Consider the following 26,992-nt stretch of genomic DNA (forward strand, 5'->3'; position numbering starts at 1 on the left):
TGCTGATGACCTTGCACTAATTGCGCAGTCACTATCAGAACTAGAGGAGAAGTTTAAGGTGTGGAAGCAAGGACTAGAATCGAAGGGCCTTAGAGTCAACCTAGCAAAAACCAAAATCCTAATAAGTAGGAAGGTAGATAAAACACAAACCCTTTCAGGTAGATGGCCCTACTCAGTATGCAGTAAACGAGTAGGTAGTAACTCTATAAGATGTACCCGGTGCAAGCTATGGACACATAAGAGGTGCAGCAATATCAAAGGCAGATTAACTACAAAGTTAGTCTTTGTATGTGGCAGATGTTCAGGTGCAATAAACACTCTGAACAAACAGGAAACAACTTCTATCTCATTCCAGGGAGAAAAACTAGAGGTAGTTGATAGCTTCCGCTATCTGGGTGACCAAGTTAGTAGTGGGGGTGGGTGCGCTGAAAGTGTAACTGCTAGAATAAGAATAGCCTGGGCCAAGTTTAGAGAGCTCTTACCTCTGCTGGCGACAAAGGGACTCTCACTCAGGGTAAAAGGCAGACTGTATGACGCGTGTGTACGAACAGCCATGCTACATGGCAGTGAAACATGGGCTGTGACTGCTGAGGACATGCGTAAGCTCGCAAGGAATGAAGCCAGTATGCTCCGCTGGATGTGTAATGTATACCCATCAGAGTGTAAGTATCTTGAGAGAAAAGCTGAACATAAGAAGCGTCAGTAGTGGTGTGCAAGAGAGACGATTGCGCTGGTTTGGACATGTGGTGAGAATGAATGAGGATAGCTGCGTGAAAAAGTGCCACACCCTAACAGTTGAGGGAACCCGTGGAAGAGGTAGGCCCAGGAAGACCTGGGCTGAGGTGGTGAGGCAAGACCTTCGAACATTGGGCCTCACCGAGGCGATGACTACTGACCGAGACCTTTGGAAATGTGCTGTGCGTGAGAAGACCCGGCAAGCCAAGTGAGATCGTTGCCAGTGCCCCTGGACTGGCTCTTGTGCGGGTGGCACATAAAAGACACCATTTCGAGCATGGCCGTTTTCGTGCGGGTGACACGTAAAAGCACCCACTACACTCTCCGAGTGGTTGGCGTTAGGAAGGGCATCCAGCTGTAGAAACTCTGCCAAATTAGATTGGAGCCTGGTGTAGCCATCCGGTTGCACCAGTCCTCAGTCAAGTCGTCCAACCCATGCTAGCATGGAAAGCGGACGTTAAACGATGATGATGATGATGATATATATATATATATATATATATATATATATATATATATATTAATAAATTATAGGGCAGCAAAAAAATTTTTAGAAATCTTATTTACCACCAGTGGTCTAGCGAGAATAAAAATCAGTCAATAGACTATCTCTCAACTCAATTAAAAATACAAAGTCAATGCCTGTGGAATTTGAATCCAAGATGAAACTAAATTTTACATTTAACTCAGTGTCTCAACATCTTTTAAATGTTATTGCAAACATTCCATCAAATAGAAATGACTACACAAGACTGAAGGAAGAAAGTTTGCATTAAATTGTAATCCAATGCTAATTTTCCTGCTTTACAAATTTTACAAAAAAACAACACATTAGAAATTTTTGACTACCACTTGTAGCTAACAACAAACAAAAAGTTTTAAGGAAAATGTTAGTCTAACCAATGCTAAATTTTATTGCTAATGCTTTAAGTATGCTAATTAACCCATTATCATCCACAATGACACGTAATCTAGTGAATAATTGTCATGGTGACACATGTTGTCTTCTGATAACTGCCTTCGTGACATTTTCAATGTTCTTTTTTCCTGAATTTTCAAGAGAAAATTGCATTTTGACATAATTTTGCATAAAAAATTCAGCAGCAAATTAATCTTTATTAGTTAAACTTGGAATATTTTTAAAAAACAGATCCAAATAAGTAAGAAGCTATGGATATAAATTATATTTTCCTTTTTGTTGTCAACTAATTTTTTGTATATAGAACCTTAACCATTTTTTATATCAATTCACTCTGGTATGCCAATAAATGAAAGAAAAACATCTGTTTTAAAGAGTAGATATTCAAATTAAAGCCTTAAAGAGTAATTTTATGTAAGAAGCTCTTGCTATATTATAAGAAATTGCTTGATACAGAAATAAATATAAAAATTAGTTTAACCAAGTATACAAATGCAGAGGTAGAACATTTCAATAAAAATATAGCTGTGAAATAGTTAACATTTCAGTATGTTACCCTTGCAGTAAAAAAAAAAACTGCAAAACTTAATATTTGGAAATTGAATTTATATATATATATATATATACATGTTAAAGTAAACATATCCTGAATGTTTTAAGAATTTTGTTACGGTTTATTATCAGCTTGTTTCTATTGTTCAGGAGTTGTGTACCTGATAGTAGGATCTGGGTTTTCCCCCTGCGTGCACAATCAACAAAGCCTTCTTCCTCCAGTGTATGGAGTTGCATGCTTAGAAATAAGGAGTTCATATACCCATATGGCCCCATATAGATAAATATACATGAAAAAATGGACATATTCTGACTATATTAAGAGCCTTATGGACTCCTCATTTCTAAGCATACAACCCCATACACTAGAAGAAAGCTTTGCTGATTGCACACCCAGGAGGCAATCCAGATCCTATTACTGGACACACAACTTAAAATATTCAGGATATGGCCATGTATCTATACGGACCCACATGGGTATATGGACTCTTTATTAGAAATACATTACATTGCTTGAGAAGACTAATCAAGCAATGTGAAATCATAGTTGTGGTCAATACTGGTGTCACATGACTGGCAGCCATGACAGTGGCACATAAAAAGCTCCCATTACACTCTTGGAATGGTTGGCATTAGGAAGGGCATCCAGCCATAGAAACTATGCCAAATCAGATTGGAACCAGCTTACCAGTTTCAGTCACACCCTTACCAACATGGAAAGCAGATGCTAAAATATGATTATGATATATATATATATGGTCTGACAATCATAATCATTTATTGGTAACTTGTGAGAATGTTCTTTTCACTACAACATTTTTAATTAGCGTTATTAAACTTGTAAAGGTAGAGGTGGATGGCTCCTTGAATGTTTGATGTATACCAATCCAAGATTTTCAGTGACTGTAGAAATTCCAGCTTTCTTAAATGGAATATTTTCCTGTACTGACTTCAATAATGTTGACATTATTTTCAGTAATGTTTAAAAAGGATTGCCCTGAAAATGCAGATCTTGAAACTTTTTAAAATTACATTGTGACTTAATTTTGCAGATTCCTAAATATATCTCTTATCAAAGGAGATCTACATTTTATTTGTAGGAGATCCTTTTTGAGTATCTCTCTTTGATATTTTTCATCTCAATAAAGGTTTTAATGTTGGTCTTAGTTACTGCTAATAATTAGAGTTTTAGCATCATCTTAAACCTGAAACAGTTGTTACAGAAAAAGAAGATAATGCAATAAAAAATTGATACAGATCCTGAGCTAACAGTATGTAAATATTGAAAGAAATATTAAAAATCATCAAAATATATTTGCAAATCGTATAGTTGTTCATATGGGTTTTGCTGCTGTGTACAGCACTGTTCAAATTAAGTAAATGTTAATTGGTTCTGTAGTTATGCTTAATAATTTAAAGATAATTTCATCTAATTAAACAGACCAAGTCAAGCTATGATAGCATGAGAGAGAGATTAAGAACTGACAGTGGAGAAGGATAGTGATAATTTATGTTGCTGAAGTCTGTTCAAGAATCTGATGAGCAAACATCAGCTGACAATTGTATAGCCACTGATGTAAACACTGGTTGTGTCAATTTCCCTTCTCCTTTACGTCTTTGATGAAGGTGTGTGTATCAAGGTTGAATTTGGAATATATGAGGAGAAAATATTTAATGGCTTTTTAATAATACATATTCCAAAAGTCAGATCTATTTATTGCTAATATCCTCAGTCTATTTGATGGATATTCCGGAAGCTTTATCACCTTATTGCTACTGTCATCAGTTTATTTGATATATTCTGTTCTTATTTATTACAAATAAAAAGTTCAGAATTAGCATAGAGGAGATACAATTTGGATTTGTACCAGGTAGGAGCATGACTCATGCTATATTCCTGGTTAGGCAAGTGCAGAAGTATTTAGTCAAAAATAAACCTCTGTACTTGGTTTTTGTTGACATAGAAAATGCCTCTTTTATAGGGTCTCCTGCTCCCTTATCTGGTGGTCAATGCAGAAGCTAAAGATAGATGAGTGGTTAGTGAGAAGTGTACAAGCCACGTACAGAGATGCAGCCAGTAAGGTGAAGGTTGGCAACAAGTATAGCAATGGATTCAGTGTGCAGGTAGGAGTTCATCAAAGTTCAGTTCTCAGTCCCCTTCTTGTTTATCTTAGTCCTCCAGATCTTAACAGAGGAATTCAAGACTGGTTGCTCTTGGGAGCTACTCTACACTTGTTCTTATAGCCAAATTACTACCTGGCCTACAGAAGAAATTGGAAGTAGAAGATAGCTTCTGTTACCTAGGAGACCAAGTGAGCAGAGGAGGAGGAAGTTCTGAAAATGTAGTCACTAGAATAAGAATGGGTTTGACAAAGTTCTGAGAGCTTCTACCTTTGTTGGTAGCTAAGGGCCTGTCCCTCAGAGTGAAAGACAAATTGTATGATGCCTGTGTATGTACAGCTATGTTACATGGCAGTGAAGCATGGGATTTGACCACAGAGGATTTGAGAAGCCTTGAAAGAAATAAAGTTAGCACACTCCACTGGATGTGTTAGCGTACACAAATGACATAGTGTAAATAATTTAAGAAGAAAACTGGGTATAAAAGGCTTCAGATGTTGTGTGCAAGAGAGAAGACTGTGTTGGTTTGGTCATGTGATGTGTATGGATGAGGACAGTTGCATAAAGTGCTGAGCTCTAATTGTGGAGGAAACTTGTGGAAGGGGTAGACCCAGGAAGATGTAGGACAAAGTGGTGAAAACAGATCTTTGGATGTTGGGCTTCATTGAGGAAATGACAAGAGACCAGGAATTGTTGTGATTTGCTGTACTTGAGAAGATGCATCAAGCTAAGTAAAACTGCTGTCATCCATACACACAGGCTTATCCCTTGTAGATACCAGGTGCCACATAAAATGCACTTGTGCCAGTGCTAGGTAAATGCATCTATGCTGGTGGCATGTGAAAAGTACCCAGCATACTCTGTAAAGTGGTTGGCATTAGGAAGGGCATCTAGCTGTAGAAGCCATGTCACAACAGACAAATGGAGCCTCGACAGCTCCCCAGCTGGTCAACCACATGTCAAATTACCCAACCCATGCCAGCATGGAAAACATGTTATATGAAGATGATGATGACTTTCAAATTCAGGCAAGAACATACTATAGAGTAATCAACTGTTGGCATCTGGTGGACAATGTGATGTCAGTGGCTAGGAAACAGAATGGATGGGAATGAGAATAGAATCAACATCTGATACAAAGGAAAAATATGTACTTCTAGATGTGCTACATGAAAAGACTTGTTTTTGATATGCAACCATATTTTTCATATACTTTATGGTTTAAGTTTGAAAAGCTAAATTGATATTCTAAAGCCATCCAAGTAAAACAAATTCCAGAAATTGGTTTGAAACCAAATAAAATTTACTATCAACATAGAATAAAATGGAAGAAAATGTAGGAACTATTCAAATAGAAAAAATTTCCAGTTACGAACCAAGGGAGAATACTCGACCCTTCGTTACTTTTGCACACACTTCAAAAACAAATATTTTCGTCTCTTACCAGCAAAACTAGAGGAAGACGTCCGGCACATTAGGACGGCAAATTAAACATGATCACGATGTAAATAATTCACAAAGGACATTTATATAACATAAAATACAATTTATAACTGAAGGTTCAATATAGCATGTACAAAAACTCATTCTAACGGCTGTTAAGTTAACAAAATGTAGTTCCATCATCTTGACATAACATTTATATATATATGGCTGTATAGTAAGAAGTTTACTTCCCAACCACATAGTCATATAAGTGATATCCTTCATTTCCTATCATCCAGGCAAACATTTGGTCATAGGGAATATTACATTACTAGGAAACAGGCAAGGGTTAGCAACAGGAAGGGCATACAGCTGTAAAAAATCTGCTTCAACAAATGTTGTCCATCCCATGCAAGCATAGCATCCAGCTGTAGAAGCCAACCCACAACAGACTATGGAACCTGGTGTGGCCCCTGGCCTTACCAGTTCCTGTCAAGCTGTCTAACCTATGCCAGCATGGAAAATGGACATTAAATGATGATAATAATATATATACATGCTTGAGATATGGAGAAAGAGCAGCAGCTGTCTTATATAGATATTACCTTAGAACCAAACAAAGAATTTCTTAGTGCAACCACACATCATAAACAAAGTTAGAGATAGGCTCTGGTTGAGTAAACTACAAGATACCACTGCAATAAGACAGCTGCAGATCCTTGGTTACATGGCCCACAAACAGACTCAAGTGGAAGCAAGGTATACTTAAGATCTGGCTGAGGACTGTAGAGGAGAACTCAGCATATGTGTCTGGCCTGGGCACAGACTTGTGGTAGAACTTGCAATCATGTTGGGTGGAAATCTCTTGGTGTCTGACACTCCAGCTAAGCCAATTGCTAATTCTGATTTGTATTGTCTCTATTTGGATTGAATTTTGAATTTGAAAAAAATATGGAATGGTTGGAATACTTTCATTCTTAAAAGAAAACAATTTGTGAATCCATGAAGAGATGCAATGTTCACAACTCAAAGATTTGGAAGAAAAATTCCATCTGTAAAAGATGAAAACACACAAAGCCTGCCATGTTCAAAGATATTGATAGGACAGATTTTGTCTGGTTTACAAACCAAACAGATATAAATATTCCATTTAGTAAGATGCTCATTCAAGAAGCTCAGTATACTAGTAAAAATTTTAAGTCATTCAATTTCAGACAAGTGCCTCGTGGCTAAATCTATTCTGTGATCATTACAGGATAACAGCTTCAGTTATCTATGATGAAAGAACCTTCCAATGCAAAAATCAAAATAAGTAGAAAGAAGGGGAAATAAAGAAACTTATTTCTTCTTACTAATAAAACATATTCAATGCCAATGAGACTGGTGATTTCTCTTGGTTGTTACCTCACTGCACACTGACACCCAAAAGGACACCCTTGCAATGAAAAAGTGCAAACAACTCTTTAACCATTCTTGCTTGCTGCAACACAACAGGAACTAATAAATTATTCCTTTCTACTCTAGGCAGAAGGCCCGAAATTTGGGGGGAGGGGGCCAGTTGATTAGATCGACCCAGTACACAACTGGTACTTAATTTATCGACCCCAAAAGAATGAAAGGCAAAGTTGACCTTGGCAGAATTTGAACTCAGAATGTAAAGACAGACGAAATACCGTTAAGCATTTCCCCGATGTGCTAACGTTTCTGCCAGCTCACTGCCTTGGACTAATAAATTATTAAAAAATGTGAAAATTTGAAGATGCTTCAATAATGTAAAGAATAAATCATGTGTAGTTCAGGAACCCAGTGACAGTTGCAGTTATTTGTGGTACTGAACTTTTAAGAGTTAATAAGATGATGATGATGATGGTTAGAACCAACTTAAATGGACAGGCCAAGATACAAAAGAGGAAGGCTTAGGCCTACTTGGTCAACAAGTAAAGAGAAAGATTATAATAGGGTGGGAACTGAAACAGAAGCAGAGAATATATGGAGGCTCTTTGTGTCAAAAGGCCTTGGAGATAGTAACAATATTTAGTTGTAACCTAACTTTACACTGATGTTATCATATCTGATTTATGAGAATATATTTCTTAACAATTCCTCTATAAAGTCAAATAAATCAATAATAAAATTACTGGTGCATTCACAGTAATATTGCAGAATACATCTTAGGTTTTTAGCCAATGCTGTGAACACCTTGACCCTATATATATAACTTCATGAACAAAGAGGAAACTGGGCTAGTTTCATCGATGACTGAGTACTCTCCCTTCAACAATCCACAGACACACTGCTTACAAACCTAGTTTGTAGGTTTATATACCTTCATGAACAAAGAGGAAATTGAGCTAGTTTCATCGATGACTGAATACTCTCCCTTCAACAATCCACAGACACTGCTTTACAAACCTACTGTTTGTAGGTTTGTAAGCTAAAGTAAATTGAGTAGACCAAATTGTATATTTTACACATCTGCGTAATAACTGGTGCATTAGTAGTGTTTTTGTTTCAATGCTTTACTGTCTCTGCATAGTGTTGCCCCCATCCAAATATATATATATTCTGTAATACAGGGATGGCTTGCATGGCTCTCATAAACCATTCATCTCCACTAAGATTTCTTAATAACCACCAAGCTACAGTGTAGAACTCAAAGGCTTTCTCCAGTCAACAAATGCTTGATGTAGTAGCTTCTCATTCAGCTCTGAATACTTTGAGTACACCATTACAATGGTATTTTAATTATATCAGAAGTAATACATTCAACTACAGTCACTTTCCATATGAATATATACATATATAGTTAAGTGACCTGTTTAGGAGAATGATGTACCACAGATATAGCAGCAATATTGTTTTTCTTCTGTATGAGCATGCTTGTGTTTAGTTAAGTGATCCTTTGAAGAAAATGATTTACCAAAGATATTAGCAATATAGTTTCCTGTAAAAATATATGTGCAGTAAGTCATCATCTTGAGAGAATGAATCACCAATTATTACAGCGATGCTTCATCTCTTGTATGGATAAATCTGTGTCTAGTCAAGTGGTTTATTTGAGAGAATGATTTACTACAGATATCACAGTGATAAGGCTTCTCTCCTGTATGAATACGTTTGTGAGTTGTTAAGGAATCATTTACAGAGAATGATTTACCACAGACATCACAGTGATATGGTTTCTCTCCAGTATGAACACGCCTGTGAGCAGTTAAATGACTTGTTTGAGAGAATGACTTTCCACAGATATCACAACAATATGGTTTTTCTCCTGTGTGAGTACGTTTGTGTCCAGTTACTGCACTTCCAACAGAGAATGATTTACCACAGATGTCACAATGATATGGCTTCTCACCTGTATGAACATGTTTGTGCTTACTTAAGTGACTTGCTTGAGAAAATGATTTACCACAGACATCACAATGATATGGTTTCTCTCCTGTGTGAATGTATTTGTGTGCAATTAAGACATTTCCATGAGAGAATGATTTACCACAGATATCACAGTGATATGGTTTCTCACCAGTATGAACACGCTTGTGAGTGGTTAAATTAGCATTTCTAGAAAATGCCTTACCACAGATGTCACACTGAAATGGGGTTTCTCCTGTGTGAATGCGTTTGTGTTTAGTTAAGTCACCTTTTTCAGAGAAGGATTTACCACAGATATCACAGTGATATGGCTGCTCTCCTGTATGAATACGTGTGTGAATTTTTAACCGAAAACTTACAGAGAATGATTTACCGCAGATATCACAGTGATATGGTTTTTCTCCTGTATGAATACGTTTGTGTTGAGTGAAATGATCATTTCGTGAAAATGACTTATTGCAGATATGACAGTGATATGGCTTCTCTCCTGTATGAATACGTTTGTGATTAATTAAATGGGCATTTTCAGAGAATGATTTACCACAGGTATCACAGTGATAAGGCTTCTCTCCTGTATGAATGCGTGTGTGTCTAATCAACTGACAGTTTTGAATGAATGATTTACCACAGACATCACAGTGATATGGTTTCTCACCTGTATGAGAGCGTTTATGAGTTGTCAAGTGACCTTTTGTAGTAAATGATTTACCACACATATCACAATCATATGGCTTCTCTCCTGTATGAGAGCGTTTGTGTATGGGTATATCGCCATTGCAAGAGAATGCTTTACCACAGATATCACAGTGAAAGGGCTTCTCCCCTGTATGAATACGTTTGTGTTTAGTTAAGTGATCATTTACAGAGAATGATCTGCCACAGATATCACAGTGATATGGCCTCTCTCCTGTATGAATACGTTCATGTTTAGTTAGTTCACCACTTCCATAAAATGACTTAGCACAGAAATTACAACTATATGGCTTTTCCCCCGTATGAATACGTTTATGTTTAGTTAAGTGATTTATTTGAGAGAATGATTTACCACAGAAATCACAGTGAAATGGTTTTTCTCCCGTATGAATACGTTTGTGAATATTAAGATTACATTTTTGAGAGAATGATTTACCACAGCTATTGCAGAGGAATGATGTTTTTGCTCTCTCTTTCAGCAGCTCATCAGAATTGATTTTTTTAGAATCTGTTTTGCATTTAACCTTGTTCTCATATGATATATTTTCCATAATTTTTCTTTTCTTAATGCAATATATACACATTTATATTTTGCTTTTATATCATATTCCTTACAAGTATTTCTTCCAACACATTTCCAGGAATTCTAATCCTTGTCAATATCTGAGGTCACTGCAAATTTATTTGTAATGCAAGTTTAATTAGAATGCAAAATCATTTTGTACATACTCCACTCTTCAAAATGTAAAAATATTTCATTTTAATCTCAGTCCATGGGATATATTTCACAGTGATTCTACCATGGATCTATATGAACAGGGTTGCATCTTTTCTGTATTTCTTCGTTTAGTCTTTAAAATATGATAAATATTGATGATGCATCCAATGTACAAATTTTTTTTATACCAATGTCTTCCGATATTCTGAAATAAGAGAAAGATAGTATAAATGGAGGATGCTTAAAATGTAAAAAATTTAAATTTTATTATGTTTCTATATTAATAAATCCAGGTGAAAGCACAACTGTGTGGTAAGAAGTTTGCTTCCCAACCTCATGATTCTAGGTTCAGGCCTACTCTGTGGCACCTTGGGCATGTCTTCTATAGCCTTAGTCCAACTAAAGCCTTGAGTGGATTTCATAGATGGAAACAGAAAGAAACTTATTGTATATGTATCTATATAAGTTAAAAAGCACCCAGTACACTCTGTAAAGTGGTTGGCTTTAGGGAAGGGCATCCAGCCATAGAAACTATGCCAAAGCAGACAATTGAGTTTAGTGTAGTTATCAGGGTCACCAGCTCCTGTCAAATTGTCCAACCTATGCTAGCATGGAAGAGGGACATTAAATGATATATATATATCTTAGTGTCGCCCTAGTTTAACATCATGTGATAGTTGTGTCACTGTCATACAAGAGGTGTCCTTCATTTCCTATCTTCAGTGAAAACATGTCTGATCATGAGGAAATATTACCCTACCTGGAAACAGGTGAGGATTGGCCACAGAAAGAATATCCAGCTATAGAAAGTCATCCACAACAAATTCCGTCCAATTCGTGCCAGCACTTGAAAGTGAACGTTAAACTGGTGATGATGACAAACTATAGATATAAATATTGTTGTATTTTGAGATGGTCATTCTTTTTTTTTTTTTCTGCCAAATACCTGCACTATATATTCATTCACTTGTTTATTACTGTTCTTATTCTAACTCATGTCCACTGTCCAGAAATCTTTCATCACACATCTGTGACCTCCTCAGCGACACTTTCAGTCCTCGTGTGTGCTCCTGCTCTGCCTATTCCGTTTTGTTCTATGATGTGTATCCTTATATGCGCATGCGTCTGTGTGTGGATGCATGTGTCATTGTTCTTAGTAGCACTATGACCCTCCCCTACCCACTTACCGCTATGGCTACCTTTGAAGCCGACTTTATGTACCATTCTTGTAACTCACTGTTTGTGTTCGCCTATGCTGCTGCCATTGTGGTAAATGTTGTTGCAGCCGCCTGTGAAGTTATCATATGTGCATATATGGGTTCGCTTCCTATGCCTGTTATAGTTTTTTTTTTTAATTTCTCCCCTCCCCCAATTTAAAATTTTGATTTTGTTTACTTTAAAGAGATTGCAGCGAACTGACAAACATATGCAAATCAAAATTAAATAGACAAAAAAACATTAAAGTGAAAAGAATTTGCATTTTACTTGTGTTTGCCTTAAATAATCGTAAATAATAATTAAATGCAAATTAAATATACACCATTTTATGAGAAACAAGCATTAATGTTTAATAATTAATGTTATAAAGTTTAATAAGGGGCTCAAATTCCCCCCCCCCAATTTTAAATTTTGAACTTTTTCATCCATTTACTTATTTGTCTGTTTATCTATTTATCCCTATCCGTTTATTCATAAAATATAATTGGCAACTAAATGTGGCAGTCCTACAGAAGACGATGTTACTGTTGTTTTTAGCCCCAGGAAGACATTCATATCTATCTATCTCTATATGCTTATTGAATTTAAAATTTTGAAAACGTGGTTTCTTGCATATTCGGAATCTCTGTCGTCAAAAACAGGAGAAAAGAATTTCGAAAAATGTTCAAACCCTTCCTTCATACTCTAACTTTTCTTCACCTAGTATAAAGCTGCGTTCTTTTCTATTGTAGGCCCACACAGTCAATGGAGAGCTTAATCTTGCAAGCAACATAGTGAACTCACCAGTGCTGGTGCCATAAAAAATGCAGCCAATACACTCTGTAATGTGGTTGGTATCAGAAAGGACATTCAGCCATAGAGACCATGCCAAAGCAGATATTGGAGCATGATAATCCTCTGACCTGTTGAATCCAATCTAAGACTATCCAACTCATACCAGCATAGAAGAGTATTAACCCTTTAGCATTTCAATTAACCATATCCAGCCCAAATAATGTACCTGTTTTATGTTTAAATTGCAATATCAAACCTACCCTGCAATGAAATTCTAAAAATAAACAATCCTATCACTGAAGTCTCAAAGCTATAGAGATAATACATGATTAACTTTTTTAATGTGAATAAATAAGCATTACATTCTACAGAGTAATCTGAATGCTAAAGAGCTGAAGGATGATGATAATATACACATATATAAAATACATCCTTTAATACATATATTTGCTGTTTAAAATGCATACATAGAAAAATGATTGGATGCTTGTGGTGGTACTGATAGATAAAGAATAAATGCACTGCATCAGGAATTCTGTAATCTAAATATGCTTACATTTTGAGAAAAATGTGGATGGTCATGGTTACAAACATCATCATCATTTAACACTTATCTTCCATGCTCACATGGATTAAATGGAATCCGATGAGTCCAACAAATGCATCATGCTCCAATGTCTACTTTAGCAAGGTTTCTACAGCTGGATACCCTTTCTAATGCCAATCGCTTTACAATGAGTAATGGGGGCTTTTATTCATGGTACCAGCATGAGTGAGATTGCCATGCAGCTTGCAATACTATGAACACCAAGGGCAGTGGCTCTATGCTAGGTGATGAGAGATGGGATCAGAACAGAACAGTTTTCTTGCAGTAGAGGAACTGCAAGGCTACTCATAGTTTAGAAGAGAAGAAGAGTGGAAGTGGTCATGGTGGAGCTGCAAAAGAGATAAAAATAGTGATAATGAGGTGTATGGGTGGACCCTCAAAGTAGAAGAGAGTGGGAGACAGAATTAGGTATGACGATAGGTAAAGATTGCAAGAATATATGGGAGAGTTACGAGATTGGGTATGGGTGAGGGGATAGATATAATGAATAAAGAACAAGTGTTGAGGGATGATAAGGGAGGTAGGGAAGTAGGTGACAAATGCAGACATTGTGTAGGATCTGGAAGGCATGCTCACCAACTTCCATATCACCAGCCGACTAGTTGGATTCCATATGCAATAACCACATTGCCTCAGTGGATGTCACTATAGACCAGGGGTTTTCAAACTGTGGTCCGCAAGGACAAGACAGGGGGCCCGTGGACAGCAAATACTTTTTATGGGCAATTTGATTTTATATATGTTTTTTAATCGAAATCTTTTAATTGACAATAAACCTATTTGTTAAATACTGTTAAATAAATAAATGTAAAAATATGTCATTTTAAGCAAATATTTATGTATAAATTTCATAAGCGTGTATAAGGGGGTCCCTAAGGTAAAGCCTGAAATATAAAGGGGTCTGCAAGTCAAAAAGTTTGAAAACCCCTGCTATAGACGACCAGACCATTGAGGAGGTGGACAGTTTTATCCCTCTTGGGAGAACAGCGATACAAGATGCAGTATTCTCATGAGAAATCTTGAGAAGATCAAAGTTCGGATGAAGCGGACTTTGGGAGAGTGGACATCATTAAGAAGCATCAAGGCCAATATGAGGATCGTCTTCAACGAATACACATTACGTCAGTGATGATGTATGAAGTAAAACGCAAGTACAAAACACCACCATAAGAATACACTCACTGTACAGAACAAGATGGAGTGTATGGTGTCATTCTGCATGATCGGAGGGGGCCACACCTGGATCCGACAACAGAGAGGAATCAATAACAGTGCACTACCATCAAGAATACAAATGGGTCGGTCACATTACACGGTTTAAAGATAATAGTGGGGGGGGGGGGGGGGCGATAGGAGTGACAGAGTAGACACCGTGAGAATGAATTGGATCGCAAGGTAAGCAACAGACAAGATTGCGAGTTACATGGAGACCGCGTGAGCAAGACTGACCAGAGACAGTCCCAGGCTAATATTAGCCACAGAATGAATTGAAAATTATTTCAACATATAACAACTGACAAAATTCATCATCACAGCCGTCAAGAAACTAATATCACTCTCGACAGATTACCTTAGCAGTAAAGTATGAAATAGAAACTAGGAATATTTCGTACTTTAATTTTAAAAAATTTACTTTCGTTTCAATAAACGATAAGAGGCATTATAAATAAATGAAAGAAGTCGAGTGAGTGAAAAAAACAATAAACAAAAATGTACCTCGTATAAATGACAGCAATAACGATGAAGTCAGAGGTGGTGATCAAGAGTGTCAGTTTATAGATATAGTTACTACTCGGTTTGTGTACATCTGTATAGTTAAAAGCAATTGTTTGCGATGCTTTTAATGTTCCATATTCAACAGATTATTTTCTTAACCGATGTCGTCCGATTCATGTGTTCTTACCGCGTGGAGCACAACAGTCAATATCCGGTTGGAATGCGCATGACGAAAATAGAGAGAGCTCGTGTCGAACAAGCGCGCGCACACACACATACGTTTATTTATTTTGCTTTTTAAGTTAATTCTTGCAGATATTCTATATAATTCAGAGCCAGCAATGAAAGTTACGATGTTTCGTATATGAATACGTCTATGTGAAAATGTGATCGAAAATAGAAAATGAGTGTATATGCATATTTCAGGAGTTATTGCTCCTTCTTCAGCACCACATCCAACCCATTAACCATAAACGAATACATTGCTTAAAAATACCATTACGTTTAGCGGTGTAACACTATTGGGTAGACCAATTTACACTTGCAGTTGGTACGTACATTTCCTTTAGCAATCATAATTAACTACTAAAGGTTTATAAGTCAACACTGAAAAGTATTGACGACGTTTCCAGAAAGTGTAACTACTGGAGTCGGCAAAGATCAGCGTAATAAAACGAAAGTAAAATATTGGGTAGTACTTTAGAAAATTCGTCATCAAAATGAAACTGGAAGAATGTTTAGGAACTGAAAGTTGAATTTGAGTGAAAGGAATTATGTCATACATGGGATGTTTTTGGTTTCACACATCAGATCCGATTTTTTTTTTTTTTAGAACATTTTTAGACACGTAGTTTTTCATGCTAATTAGGAAAATCTTATCACTTTTGGAGGAACTGATATTTTGGGGGAAATTTCACCGAATCAGATGCAGCCATTTTTGATACATCAGAAGTTGGAATTGCTATATGTTCCCATAGCAACATTACTGGACCAGCATGAGAGCATCCATAGAATTCTTTCTTTGGTATTCTATTGGATAAGTTTTAAATGTTTAAAATAATCTCTAACAACCCATGTAAAAACACCTTCTAAGGCTTCAGATCAAAACAGTAATTTGACATGAGTTTGTAAAATTAGAAATTCATTATTTTCCTCAACAGCTCCATCTTCACAGATTATTATGAACCTGCAAATGATTTTGCTTCTCAATACCACTTGGCTCATTTTTTGCTTCTTCCTACCACCTGACTCATTTTCAATTAGAGTTCCGTTCACATTCAGGATACCTTATAGCAATATTTTTCATAGAGGAAAAGGCAGGGAGATTAAAAAGGAGGTGGACAAATACCATGCTTAAATCAATTAAGCTCATTTGCATTAAAAAAAAAAGGATTTGTTGAAAACAGAGAAATCCAAAGAATTTTTTGTGGAAAAAAAAAGAAATACAGTGCATATCTTACCCACCTGCAGTATTCTACAGGTTGTGGTGTTGGATTTGTCTAAAGACTTTGCTAGAAATGGTATGGCTTAACATCCATAGTGACTTTGAGGGGTTTTATTTGAATGTCGTTAATGTTTAATAGTGGAATATGGTAATATTACATAGATAGGTAAGCATACAGTAATGTCTAATAGTGATTGTGTTTTCATGATTAGCATGATCTCACTGAAGGATGCTCACTAGGTCTCTTTTCATGAAGTCAGTGTAGGTTTGGCATAAAGTATCTAAGGTTGCATATGAATGACACTTGGGTAAACAAGGTTAGAGAGGACTGAAGAGTGGTATCATATATATATAGATATGTAGGTTTTTGCCAATGTATATATTTGGGGCTAATGCAGTTTCACATCTCTCCTTTAAAAATGCATTTTTTTTAAAAAACATTTTTCAGATTCCTACTTTTAAGATGTCAGAGATTATGAATATACAAAAAAATTAATTTTTAAACACCACCACCACCACTACTACTCCACTTAAAATTTTGAACTTTTTCGAAATTTTTTTCCGCTTATGTTTTAGATGACAGAGATTCCGAATATGCAAGAAACCACTTTTTCAAAATTTTAAATTCAATAAGCATAAGGAGATAGATAGGTATGAATGTCTTCCTGGGGCTAAAAACAACAGTAACATCATCTTCTATAGGACCGCCACATTTAGTTGACAAATATATTTTATGAATAAACTGACAGGGATGCAGACAAATAAATAAATGGATGAAAATGTTCAAAATTTAAAATTGGGCGAGAGGGTGAAATTTGAGCCCCTTATTAAACTCTATAACATTAATTATTGAACATTAATGTTTGCTTCTCATAAAATAGTGTATATTTAATTTACATTAAATTCTTATTCACACAAGTAAAATGCAAATTCTCTTCGCTTTAATGTTTTTGTCTGGATTTAATTTCGATTTGCATATGTTCGTCAATTCGCTACAATCTCTTTAAAGTAAACAAAATCAAAAATGGGGGGGGGGGGGGGGGCAAATTTTTTTTTTTAAATTCGTAATCTCCGACATTTAAAAACATAGGAATCTGGAAAAAAATGCATTTTTCAAGGAGAGGTGCGAAACTGCATTAGTCCCATATATTTTATGTAATGGATGAACTTTCCTTCTTTCCTTATTTTATGCCTGCTTTCCGTGCTGGCATTGATGGGACAACAGATTATTTATAATTGCAAGAGACTGACTGTTATAGCTTTAGAATTTATCAAGAAAGCAAATATCAAAATATTCACCTACCTGTAGAATTCTATTCAACATCAGAATGACATGGATTATCAAAGTTAATGTAGTATTGGTAATACATCAGAAGCCTTCAAATAGTTATAGAAAACTGGAGAAACAGAAAGATTTAAGGCTCAAGCTCTTTTCATATTTCAAGTGTGCTATATAAAGATCCATGGCATCTAAAATCCTATCAGAAAAGGAAATTCAACCAGTTTGAAACTAGATATTTATAAAAAATAACTTGCTATCTGAAACCAAGATAATATATACACAACAAACAAATCAAAGAACAGTTTAGACAACTACCAATGTCATCAACAATCCTCAGATGTCACTTGATCTTGCTTGGTTACATGTCAAGACTTAATAACTATGACATGGTAGAATTTCTGAGCCAACAAAAGAGCCTCTACATCATGATCCAACTTGCTACTATCTTTTGGACAATGTAATCCAGGATGCTCACAGTTGAAATACCTGTTCAATCAGCAATGAACTGGAATTAAAAAAATGACCAATCAATGTATTCTTGGGTCTATTAGGAGAAAAAGCAACAGAATATCGACACCTTCAACTTGTCAATCATTGAAGCAATATGACCGATGGATGTGTAATGTCAGTGTGCATACTAGACAAAGTGTAAGTACCTTGAGAGAAAAGTTGAACCTAAGAAGCATCAGTTGTGGTGTGCAAGAGAGACGATTGCTCTGGTATGGTCATGTAGCGAGAATGGATGAGGATAGCTATGTGAAAAAGTACCACACCCTAGCAGTTGAGGGAACCTGTGGAAGAGGTAGGCCCAGAAAGACCTGGGATGAGGTGGTGAGGTACGACCTTCGAACATTGGGCCTCACCGAGGCGATGACTTCTGACCGAGACCTTTGGAAATATGCTATGCGTGAGAAGACCCGGCAAGCCAAGTGAGACCTAAATCCAAAGCCTCTGCTAGGGGTGTAGCTAGCCCACTTATGCGTACTTTCCTTCATTGGACACTAAACTCCGCTTGCAAAGACCTGTTGAGGCAAGTGAAATCGAAATCGAACTAAATTCAACAACTGGCAGCCATGCCAACGTAGTCTCCTTCAATGGATATGAAACTCGGCTTGCGAAGACCTGTTGGGGCAAGCGAAATCGTGATGTCACCTGTGCCCAGCGTCACCTTCCTGGCACGTGTAAAGACATTCGAACAAGATCGTTGCCAGTGCTGCCAGACTGGCTCGTGTGCAGGTGACATGTAAAATACACCATTTTGAGCATGGCAGTTGCCAGTACCGCCTGACTGACCTTCGTGCTGGTGGCACATAAAAGCACCCACTACACTCTCGGAGTGGTTGGCGTTTAGAAAGGCATCTAGCGGTAGAAACTCTGCCAAATCAGATTGGAGCCTGGTGTAGCCATCTGGTTCACCAGTCCTCAGTCAAATTGTCCAACCCATGCTAGCATGGAAGGCGGACGTTAAACGATGACGATGTTACTAAAACTAAGCTATCAATATGCACTATCAAATAAAACAGAATCCAAAGAAACTGGTTTTGATCTGTGTTGGCAAAACTGAGAAAAGTCTATTGAAAGAGTGCAGTAAAACTGCCATAAAGAGTGGAAAGTCTATTTCAGATGGAGTTTTTCTTCAGAGAAAGCTTGACAGGAGTGAAATTAAAGAAAGGCAGTAGAGTTTTACATCCTCTAGTTTGAGAAACTGGCTGCAACTGATGAGGAACACAAGAAATGAGCTTCATACATAAACAAGAATAGTAGAAAGTGGGTAAGAGGTAGAAGGAAAGAGAAATGAAATGAAGAGCAGCAGTTGAAAGGAGAAAATGCAGCGTGAGAGGAGTTGAAGGATAAGAGATTGTTGAACTAAGAATAGGTGTAGGAGCAGATAGAAAATGTTCATTTAAACCCACTGCTGACGTGGTAGCAAGTTCGAATATATAATGTTGGTCCTTCCATTTCTTTCAGCATATGGTCCTAGGGTGTATGAAGATGCAGCGAGCTAAGTGAGTAATGAAATGGCCTGTGTTCGAGTGGGTGGCAACAGGATGACCAGGCATACATAGTAGCATACTTTGAATGTGCACCCAAAAATAATTGGCAAGGCGCATCGCATTTCCTCAATACAGAGTAATGTAGAGTTTACAGATCATACTTTAAGGTTGGAAGATGTGCAACAGAAGTTCTGGGTAATGTGATACCATGACTAAGGCCCAGTGATGGTTGTAGTGTTGTAGGAGCAAGTGTTGCACTATCAGCAAGCATACTTAAAAGTGCCTGGTTGTGTGGGGCCAGGCAATATGGATCTTCTTACAAAAAGGTTGGTGAGATTCCTATATTGTTTTGAAAGTAAGGAGTGGTGGCACAGGGCTCAGAAAGTAGAATTTAGAAGTTGTGGATGAGTTTGTTTTTCAATGGAAGGTCAGAGAGTAGAGTCTGGTCTGAAGGTGGAGAGCAGTGGCATGGTCAGTTGCTCAGGCTGGCCAGAGTACAGGGCCCACAACTGTTCCAGAATACCATTGACTGAGGAAGAAATGTTCCATGCTCTAACTGCCTTAGGTATAAGCATACTGTTAAAATACTTTACAAATGTAAAATTTATGTGGTAAATAAGTTTAGAAAAGATAATTTGAACTCTCCAGAAAATATCAACCAACAAATATTATATTTATCAGATTTTAATAAACATATTAATGTGAAAATTTTGTCACAATTTTATGTCAAAAAGATTTCTAAAGTTGTCTTTTTTACTCCTATTCATAGAAAATGTTCTCAATATTTTCCTTCTGTATATATTCACGTCTGACAAGGCATTTGGAGAGACTAATTCTCCACAAATTTCACATTTACAAGGCATTACCCTTGTTTTCCAGTCGTGATTAATGAGATTGTGTTTCTATAAGAAGCTCTAGTTATGTAGCTGTGGATTACAAGACTAGAACTCAGAGATTGAGTTCCAATAAATAATTTTAACACAATTTCTACTGAAAATTGTTTTGTGTTTGTATTCAGCTGTAGATTACAAGTGTAGAATTATTTAACACTGAATGATTCCCTACATATTTTAAATTGCTGTACTTATCTTTATTATCATCTTTTTTTATTTTCGGTAAATTTTAACTATTACACCTGTCTTGCTTTAAAGGTGAAATTTGTTTTTGCTATGGTTTTTTTTAATGTATTTTGAGTGAATCTAACTACCAAAAAGGAATTCGTTCCTTAGGCAAACTACCTCTTGTAGGCAACAATATGAGAACAATTTGTAGGCAACAATATGAGAATTCAAAGAGAATGAATTCCGACATATTCATTCACCATGATAGATGCTCAATGTTAGTAAACTTTGAGTTTTAACACTTACAAGAGAAAATTTCTCATGTTTCTCAATTTAAAGTTTTCCTACCAATGTGCATTTGTTCGTGCCTTTTTAAGTAATCATTAGATACAAAAGATTTCTCACACATTTTACAGTGGTAGGGTTTTTCTCCGGTGTGGCTACGTTTGTGGATTGTAAGCTTAAAATTTTCAATGAAAGATTTCCCGCATATTTCACAGCGGAAAGGTTTTTCTCCAGTGTGACTACGTTTGTGGATAACAAGTTTCGAATTATTAGTGAAGGATTTCCTGCATATTTCACAGTTGAACGGCTTTTCTCCAGTGTGTATTCGTTTGTGTTTTGTTAAATCACTATTATCGACAAAAGATTTTCCACAGATTTCACAGGGGTACGGTTTTTCTCCTGTATGTATTCTTTTATGCCTTTTTAAGTGATTGTTATTTATAAACGATTTCCCACAAATTTCACAGTGAAACAGCTTCTCGCCAGTGTGACTACGTATGTGAATAACAAGATGAGAATTCTGAGTGAAAGATGCCCCGCATATTTCACAGTGGAAGGGTTTTTTCCCCGTGTGTATTATTTTGTGCATTGTCAAGTTACTGTTAGAGACAAATGATTTCCCACATATTTCGCATTGATAAAGTTTTTCTCCAGTGTGTATTATTTTATGAACCACAAGATGAGAATTCTGAGTAAAAGATTTTCCACACACGTCACAGTGAAACGGTTTCTCTCCAGTGTGTATCCTTTTATGTGTTGTTAATTTACTATTATCCAGAAACGATTTGCCGCATATTTCACATTGAAAAGGATTTTCTCCAGTATGACTACGTTTGTGGGCAACAAGACACGAATTCTGAATAAAAGATTCCCCACATATTTCACAATAGTAAGGTTTTTCTCCAGTATGTATTCTTTTATGCCTCGTCAAACAACTGTTATTGACAAAATATTTTCCACATATTTCACATTGGTATGGCTTTTCCTTATTGTGTATTTCTTTGTGTGTGAAGAGTTCTTGTTCCGAGGAGAATGTTTTCCTACATATCTCACAACGATATTCACTAACATTTCCGTGTAATGATCTTTGTTTAGTAAATGTTTCACTACGTAAAGGTTTCTCATTGCTGTGTGTCTGTGTAACTGAATCTATATTGTTTAAAGTGTCCAAGTGATTAACGTCTTCCATGTTGATTTTCGAGGAATTCTTAACAAACTGAGAAATATGAAAATAATCTATTATGCTTCATCGATATGGAGGGACAGTGCTTATTTGATTTATAAGAGTAATCACTACATACGAAACATTTACATAAACAGCACTATGCTCGTAATATAAGATTGGCGGTGTTACTCACAATGTTTCCCTAGTCTAAATGACAACGGTGTTGTAAATTAGATGTCCCTAACATAATCCAATACATTCAGAAACGCCTTCACTCATATTAATTTGCTTCTTCGATTCAATCGGATATATGGTAATAATAATAATAATAATAATAATCTTTTTTTATTAACCGCTGAAGGTTCATATAAAAGATTGGTGACGGTACAGAAAAATACAATTCAAATAAAATGGGATTGAAACTTGTAAATAACAATAATAAAGAAAATTTTAACAATTAATATCACTAAAAAGGGAGACTTCCAAGGGCTTTTGTGGAAACCCCACAAACCCACGATCCCTTTGATCTCTAGACCAAGTGCCCTCTCTTCTTCATCTACCCTCGATCTTGAGGTGCATGCTTAGAGTAGGTCTGTTCCCATGGGCCAGTCACACTATATTCACCCACCTCTTAACAAAATTGCTGGTGGGTAACACTTCCCTCTCTACCCTCACATTCAAGTCAAACTTGAAAAAGTTGATGAGGGCTTGGCCAAACAGGAGAGTGTGTCTTCAGCCCTTTTCATCTGGTCCACCACACAACCTCTTCCACTAAAGACAAGAAACACTGCCTGTCCTTTCTGGCCAAAGAAAGGTGGCAGGGCAATCTTCACGATGGACTCAGCTGATAGCCGGATCCATCCTACATGCAGCAGCAGATGTTTGACATAAACCCACAAGTTAGGAATGCTTGGGCACCAGACGAGGGTGTGCAGAACAATTTCGTCGCTCTGTGTGCATCTTGGGCAAGCCCGACTGATGGTACTTCCATGCCTGTAGTGTTTATCCTGAACTGGCTATGCCCCCTAGTTATATTTATGTTATATTCATTTGTTGGTATGTAGCATTTTGAAGATTTAAAAAGAAAAGAATATCCTCATTGTCAAACATTACAGTAGATACTCAGAGAAAATTTATTGGAAATTTTATTGTAACACAAAGGCTCCAAATCCACCATGCATAACTTTGTGACAGTTGTCTGATTTCTTTTTTGATTTTTTTCTACCACTGTCAGTGAATTGAAGATGCTTATACTGTAATTGATAAATCTCACATTTGCAATAATAATCAAATAATTAATAACAATTAATAATTGCATAAAATAATGCATACTTTCATTTAGATGAGAGGTTTCCAGAAAAGGAGTTAAAGGAATGAGAATCTTAAAATATCCATGCTATTGTGAATGCAAGCAATTTTGTAGTTACAGTTTTTTGTAGTTGGGAGAAAAAATAATTCAAAAGTATAGATTGTCCTTTATTGAAATTGGAAACATTTACTCTGTTTCCTAGATTAGGGTAAGGCAGGGACGCTAACAGGTGTTACTGCTCTGGATCAGAGTAGATCTGGGGACAATAGAGGTAAAGAAGTGACTCCACACTCCTTAAAGCCCTGGAACTCCTGTACCAGGACCCCACTGCTAGATGCAGTTTAAAGTCATACCCAGGACACATTTAGAGCCAAGTATTTACATATATATATATATGATTAAAATATATATGTTCAAGTAAGGTGGGCCTCATCTCCTATCCCATCTTCACTCTTTGTTTCTTCTCTGTTGGCAGGGGAAGACTATACCTGACAGGTGGAAGCACTCCAATATTGTCACAATCTACAAGTACAAGGAACAGCATGCAGAGTGCAGCAGCTGCAGAAGAATCTCTCTTATCCTCTCACATATTCTCCTCTGACATCTTCTATTTCATTTTGTCAACCTGTTTATGCCTGAGTCCCTGTGTGAACTTCGAACAGAAAGAAGCACTTCTGACATGATATTTGTGGCTTGTCCTCTTCAAAAGTGTCATGAACAGCAGAGAGACGTATGTTATGCCTTCATTGATATAACAAAGGCATTTGACACAGTCATCCATCCTATGTTACGGTGCCTGCTTCAGATGTTTGGCTGTCCACCACTGATTCTCTTGATTGTCCAGAAGTTTCATGATGGTATGCAAGTGAGAGTGACACTTGGTGGTGAAGCCTTGGAACCCACTGATGTTCAGGTGACAGTAATAGAAAGATGCATCCTTACCCATATATGGTTTAACATTTACCTGGTGGCTGTAACTGTTATTTCTATGAAACTGTTCACCAAAGATGGAATTTGTATCTGGTACTTCTATGGTGGCATCTTTAACATTTGCTACCTGAAAGCCACATCAAAAATTCTCTCAACCACAGTGTACAAGATTCAGTATGCTGACAATTCAGCTACACTATCTTATACCTCTTCCTCTCTTCAACCCATGACAAACTCAATGAACAGTGCCTATTCTCAACTTGGTCTTCAAGTGAATCAGCCTATCCATACTCATATCCTTCTCAGTCGTATTCTTATTGATAATGTTTCTCTATTGTAGGTGAACTCCTTAATAATAAGATACTTCATTGGATCAACTTGGCCTCTGCATCATTCAGGAGACTCAGCAAATGAGTCTTTCAGAGCAAGTACAAAGATCTCCATTTATTGAGCTGTCTGTGTATCACCCTCCTGTAAGGGTGTGAATGATGCACCCTTTATCAGTACCAGATTAGACAACTGGAAATGTTCCATTTCAGATCGCTCTAAAGTATCCTCAGTCTCATGCGGAAGGATAAGGTGTCTCATACAAAAATCCTCCTGAGGGCTAGTATCTACAGCATTGAGGCTTGCATCCTTCACTGTCTTCTCTGCTGAGTGGGCCATGTAAATCAAAAATTTAGGTAACTGGCTCCCTAAGATGTTCCTTTTCAGTGAGACTGAGACTGGACATCCAAAACTTTGTGTTCATGATCCTCTCAAGCATTTTATGTGGTGTCCCTTCCAATGGAGTGGAGTCCCTGACTGGAGTTGAGTGCTTTGAAATCAAACACAGAAGAGAGGAGGAGACATCATCAACCCCCTCTGACTGTTGTTCAGTGTCACTTGCAGTGCCCTCAGTGCCATGGGATCTGCCTATCTTGTATTGGTCTTGTCAGTCATCTCCACTCCCATGAGAAACAATGTGCTGGAGGCAGAGGAGGATGAATGTTGTGGATCAATGCTGTCATCACCTTTGATGGGCTTTCATAAGCAAATAAGCAAGATTAGGGTAAATCGCCATAAAAAGGAGCCTGTTTTTTCATTCGTCACCATTTCTCCTTTTGGTTCACACGGTCATTCTTACAAACATTAATATGGTATGTTGGAGTTGTAATCAGTTTCTAAGCATTGGTTCTTCATTGATTGCCATTATGTAAAGATGAAAGAACAGTGATTGAAGTTGTGAAGAAAATATTTATTTACCATTACATTGTATGTACCTTGCCTCAACAGGCAGGTGATAGAATCCAAAAGCATGCGAAGTAGAGGTAGATATCTTAGATTTTCCTTGTATAGCTTGTGATTGTGTAGTAGTAATTACAGATAGAAATAGAGCGATGTTGTAAGAGAAAATAAAGTGAGCCAGTGAGAGTTGCAGAGTTGAGGGAGGTTGGGTCTCATAGTTGCTGATCATAAACTTATGACCATTTGTCTATAGTAGCTGCCTGCTTGTGACCATGATTCTAGCAGTCTGTTTTACTAACTGATGGTAGCTGTCTCTCACTCGAGTTGTCACTCACTGACTGACTTTTGCTTGGGGGTTCTTGTTTTTATAACTATCCAGAAGGATAGACATATCGTTAAGAACAACAGATTTCATTGGTGGTACTTGTTATCTTAAATCTGGCTTTTGGTGGCTTATAAGAGGTTAGAAGCATCAAGTAGCGGGCATCTGGCAAATGTAAACTGCTGTTAAAGTGTTAATTTAAATTTAGCTATCTAGGATTGAATCTACATCATGCCTGCAAAATCCATTCCATAGGCTTTTTTTGTTTGTTTTATATGCAGATGGAGTCTTAATCGTGAACCCCATACACAATGTTATATAGTGTATAATCGTGTTAAGATTAAATGAATTTGGAAAAATGCAAAAAATGCAAGTCATAAAAATGCTGATGATTTGTGTAAATTGAAAGAAATAATTTTTCCAAGTAAATTGCTTTTAATGTTGTCACAAAGGGGATGTAGGGGCAAGTTTTGTTTTGCTCAGTTAGAATCTCAGGTGTTCAAAACATGGAAATTCAATACCCTGAGGTAAAGAATACGTACACCACCCGTTTTCGGTGTAGCAAAAACCCTAACCCTGACTCTAAACACTGGGCGTGCATATTCTTTACTTTTGCCAAAATACGTATTAAACGAATATGAAAAGAAAAATTTGTGCTACCGAACCGAGGGTAGGGGGTGGGGGTGAAGAGAGGACTTTCGGAAAATTCACAAAACCAATTTTTTCCCTCGTAACTTTTAGAAAAATGGATATCTTTTAAGGAAATTTTATATAAATGCCTTTCAAACGGCATTGATTATGATTATAAAGAAATTTGTAGGAAAAAAAAATTTTCCCGAGGGGTGGGGAGAGGACTTTCGGAGAAAGAAATTCATAAAATAATTTTTTTGCTTGAAAGCAATGGAAAAAAGTTTGAAAAAAGAAAATTCTAGATTAATTAATTTTCGTTTGAGCAAAAAAAAAAGGTTTTAAAAAAGATCCCCTGTATCATGGTGAGAGAAAAATTCATAAATACGGGCGTTGAATATGGTTTCACAATGGGAAAAAGTTAACGGCGATTTAGCTGTTGTTTGCAGCACATCTCCCCAAATGCACCAACGCACTCTTCTGAAAAAAAAATGTT

At 36.7% G+C, this 26,992-nt stretch overlaps 3 protein-coding genes across 3 annotated transcripts; 1 reads left to right on the forward strand and 2 right to left on the reverse strand.

The window, feature by feature from the left end:
• Window positions 1–5,858: 5,858 nt before the first annotated feature.
• On the reverse strand, window positions 5,859–10,491 carry LOC149135011 (uncharacterized). Its single transcript, XM_089353749.1, has one exon. The coding sequence runs from the start codon at window positions 10,399–10,401 to the stop codon at window positions 8,752–8,754; it is 1,650 nt and encodes a 549-aa protein (XP_089209875.1). The 5' UTR covers window positions 10,402–10,491; the 3' UTR covers window positions 5,859–8,751.
• A 37-nt stretch (window positions 10,492–10,528) lies between these two features.
• Window positions 10,529–22,291, reverse strand: LOC106871461 (uncharacterized). Its single transcript, XM_089353750.1, has 2 exons — window positions 17,598–22,291; window positions 10,529–10,740 (listed from the first exon to the last, which is right to left on the reverse strand). Exon 1 carries the CDS (start codon window positions 22,103–22,105, stop codon window positions 20,960–20,962), a length of 1,146 nt encoding a protein of 381 aa, XP_089209876.1. The 5' UTR covers window positions 22,106–22,291; the 3' UTR covers window positions 10,529–10,740; window positions 17,598–20,959.
• A 1,730-nt stretch (window positions 22,292–24,021) lies between these two features.
• LOC149135012 (uncharacterized) lies at window positions 24,022–24,660 on the forward strand. The gene has a single exon (XM_089353459.1). The coding sequence runs from the start codon at window positions 24,022–24,024 to the stop codon at window positions 24,658–24,660; it is 639 nt and encodes a 212-aa protein (XP_089209585.1).
• The last annotated feature ends 2,332 nt before the right edge of the window (window positions 24,661–26,992 follow it).

This window comes from Octopus bimaculoides, chromosome 6 (genome assembly GCF_046866305.1).
Source record: "Octopus bimaculoides isolate indiv1 chromosome 6, ASM4686630v1, whole genome shotgun sequence".
Lineage (NCBI taxonomy): Eukaryota > Metazoa > Mollusca > Cephalopoda > Octopoda > Octopodidae > Octopus > Octopus bimaculoides.

Coding starts and splice junctions, on each gene's coding strand:
- LOC149135012 (XM_089353459.1), top strand. CDS start 24,022: ATGCCTGAGTCCCTGTGTGAACTTCGAACAGAAAGAAGCACTTCTGAC.
- LOC149135011 (XM_089353749.1), bottom strand. CDS start 10,401: ATGTGTATATATTGCATTAAGAAAAGAAAAATTATGGAAAATATATCA.
- LOC106871461 (XM_089353750.1), bottom strand. CDS start 22,105: ATGGAAGACGTTAATCACTTGGACACTTTAAACAATATAGATTCAGTT.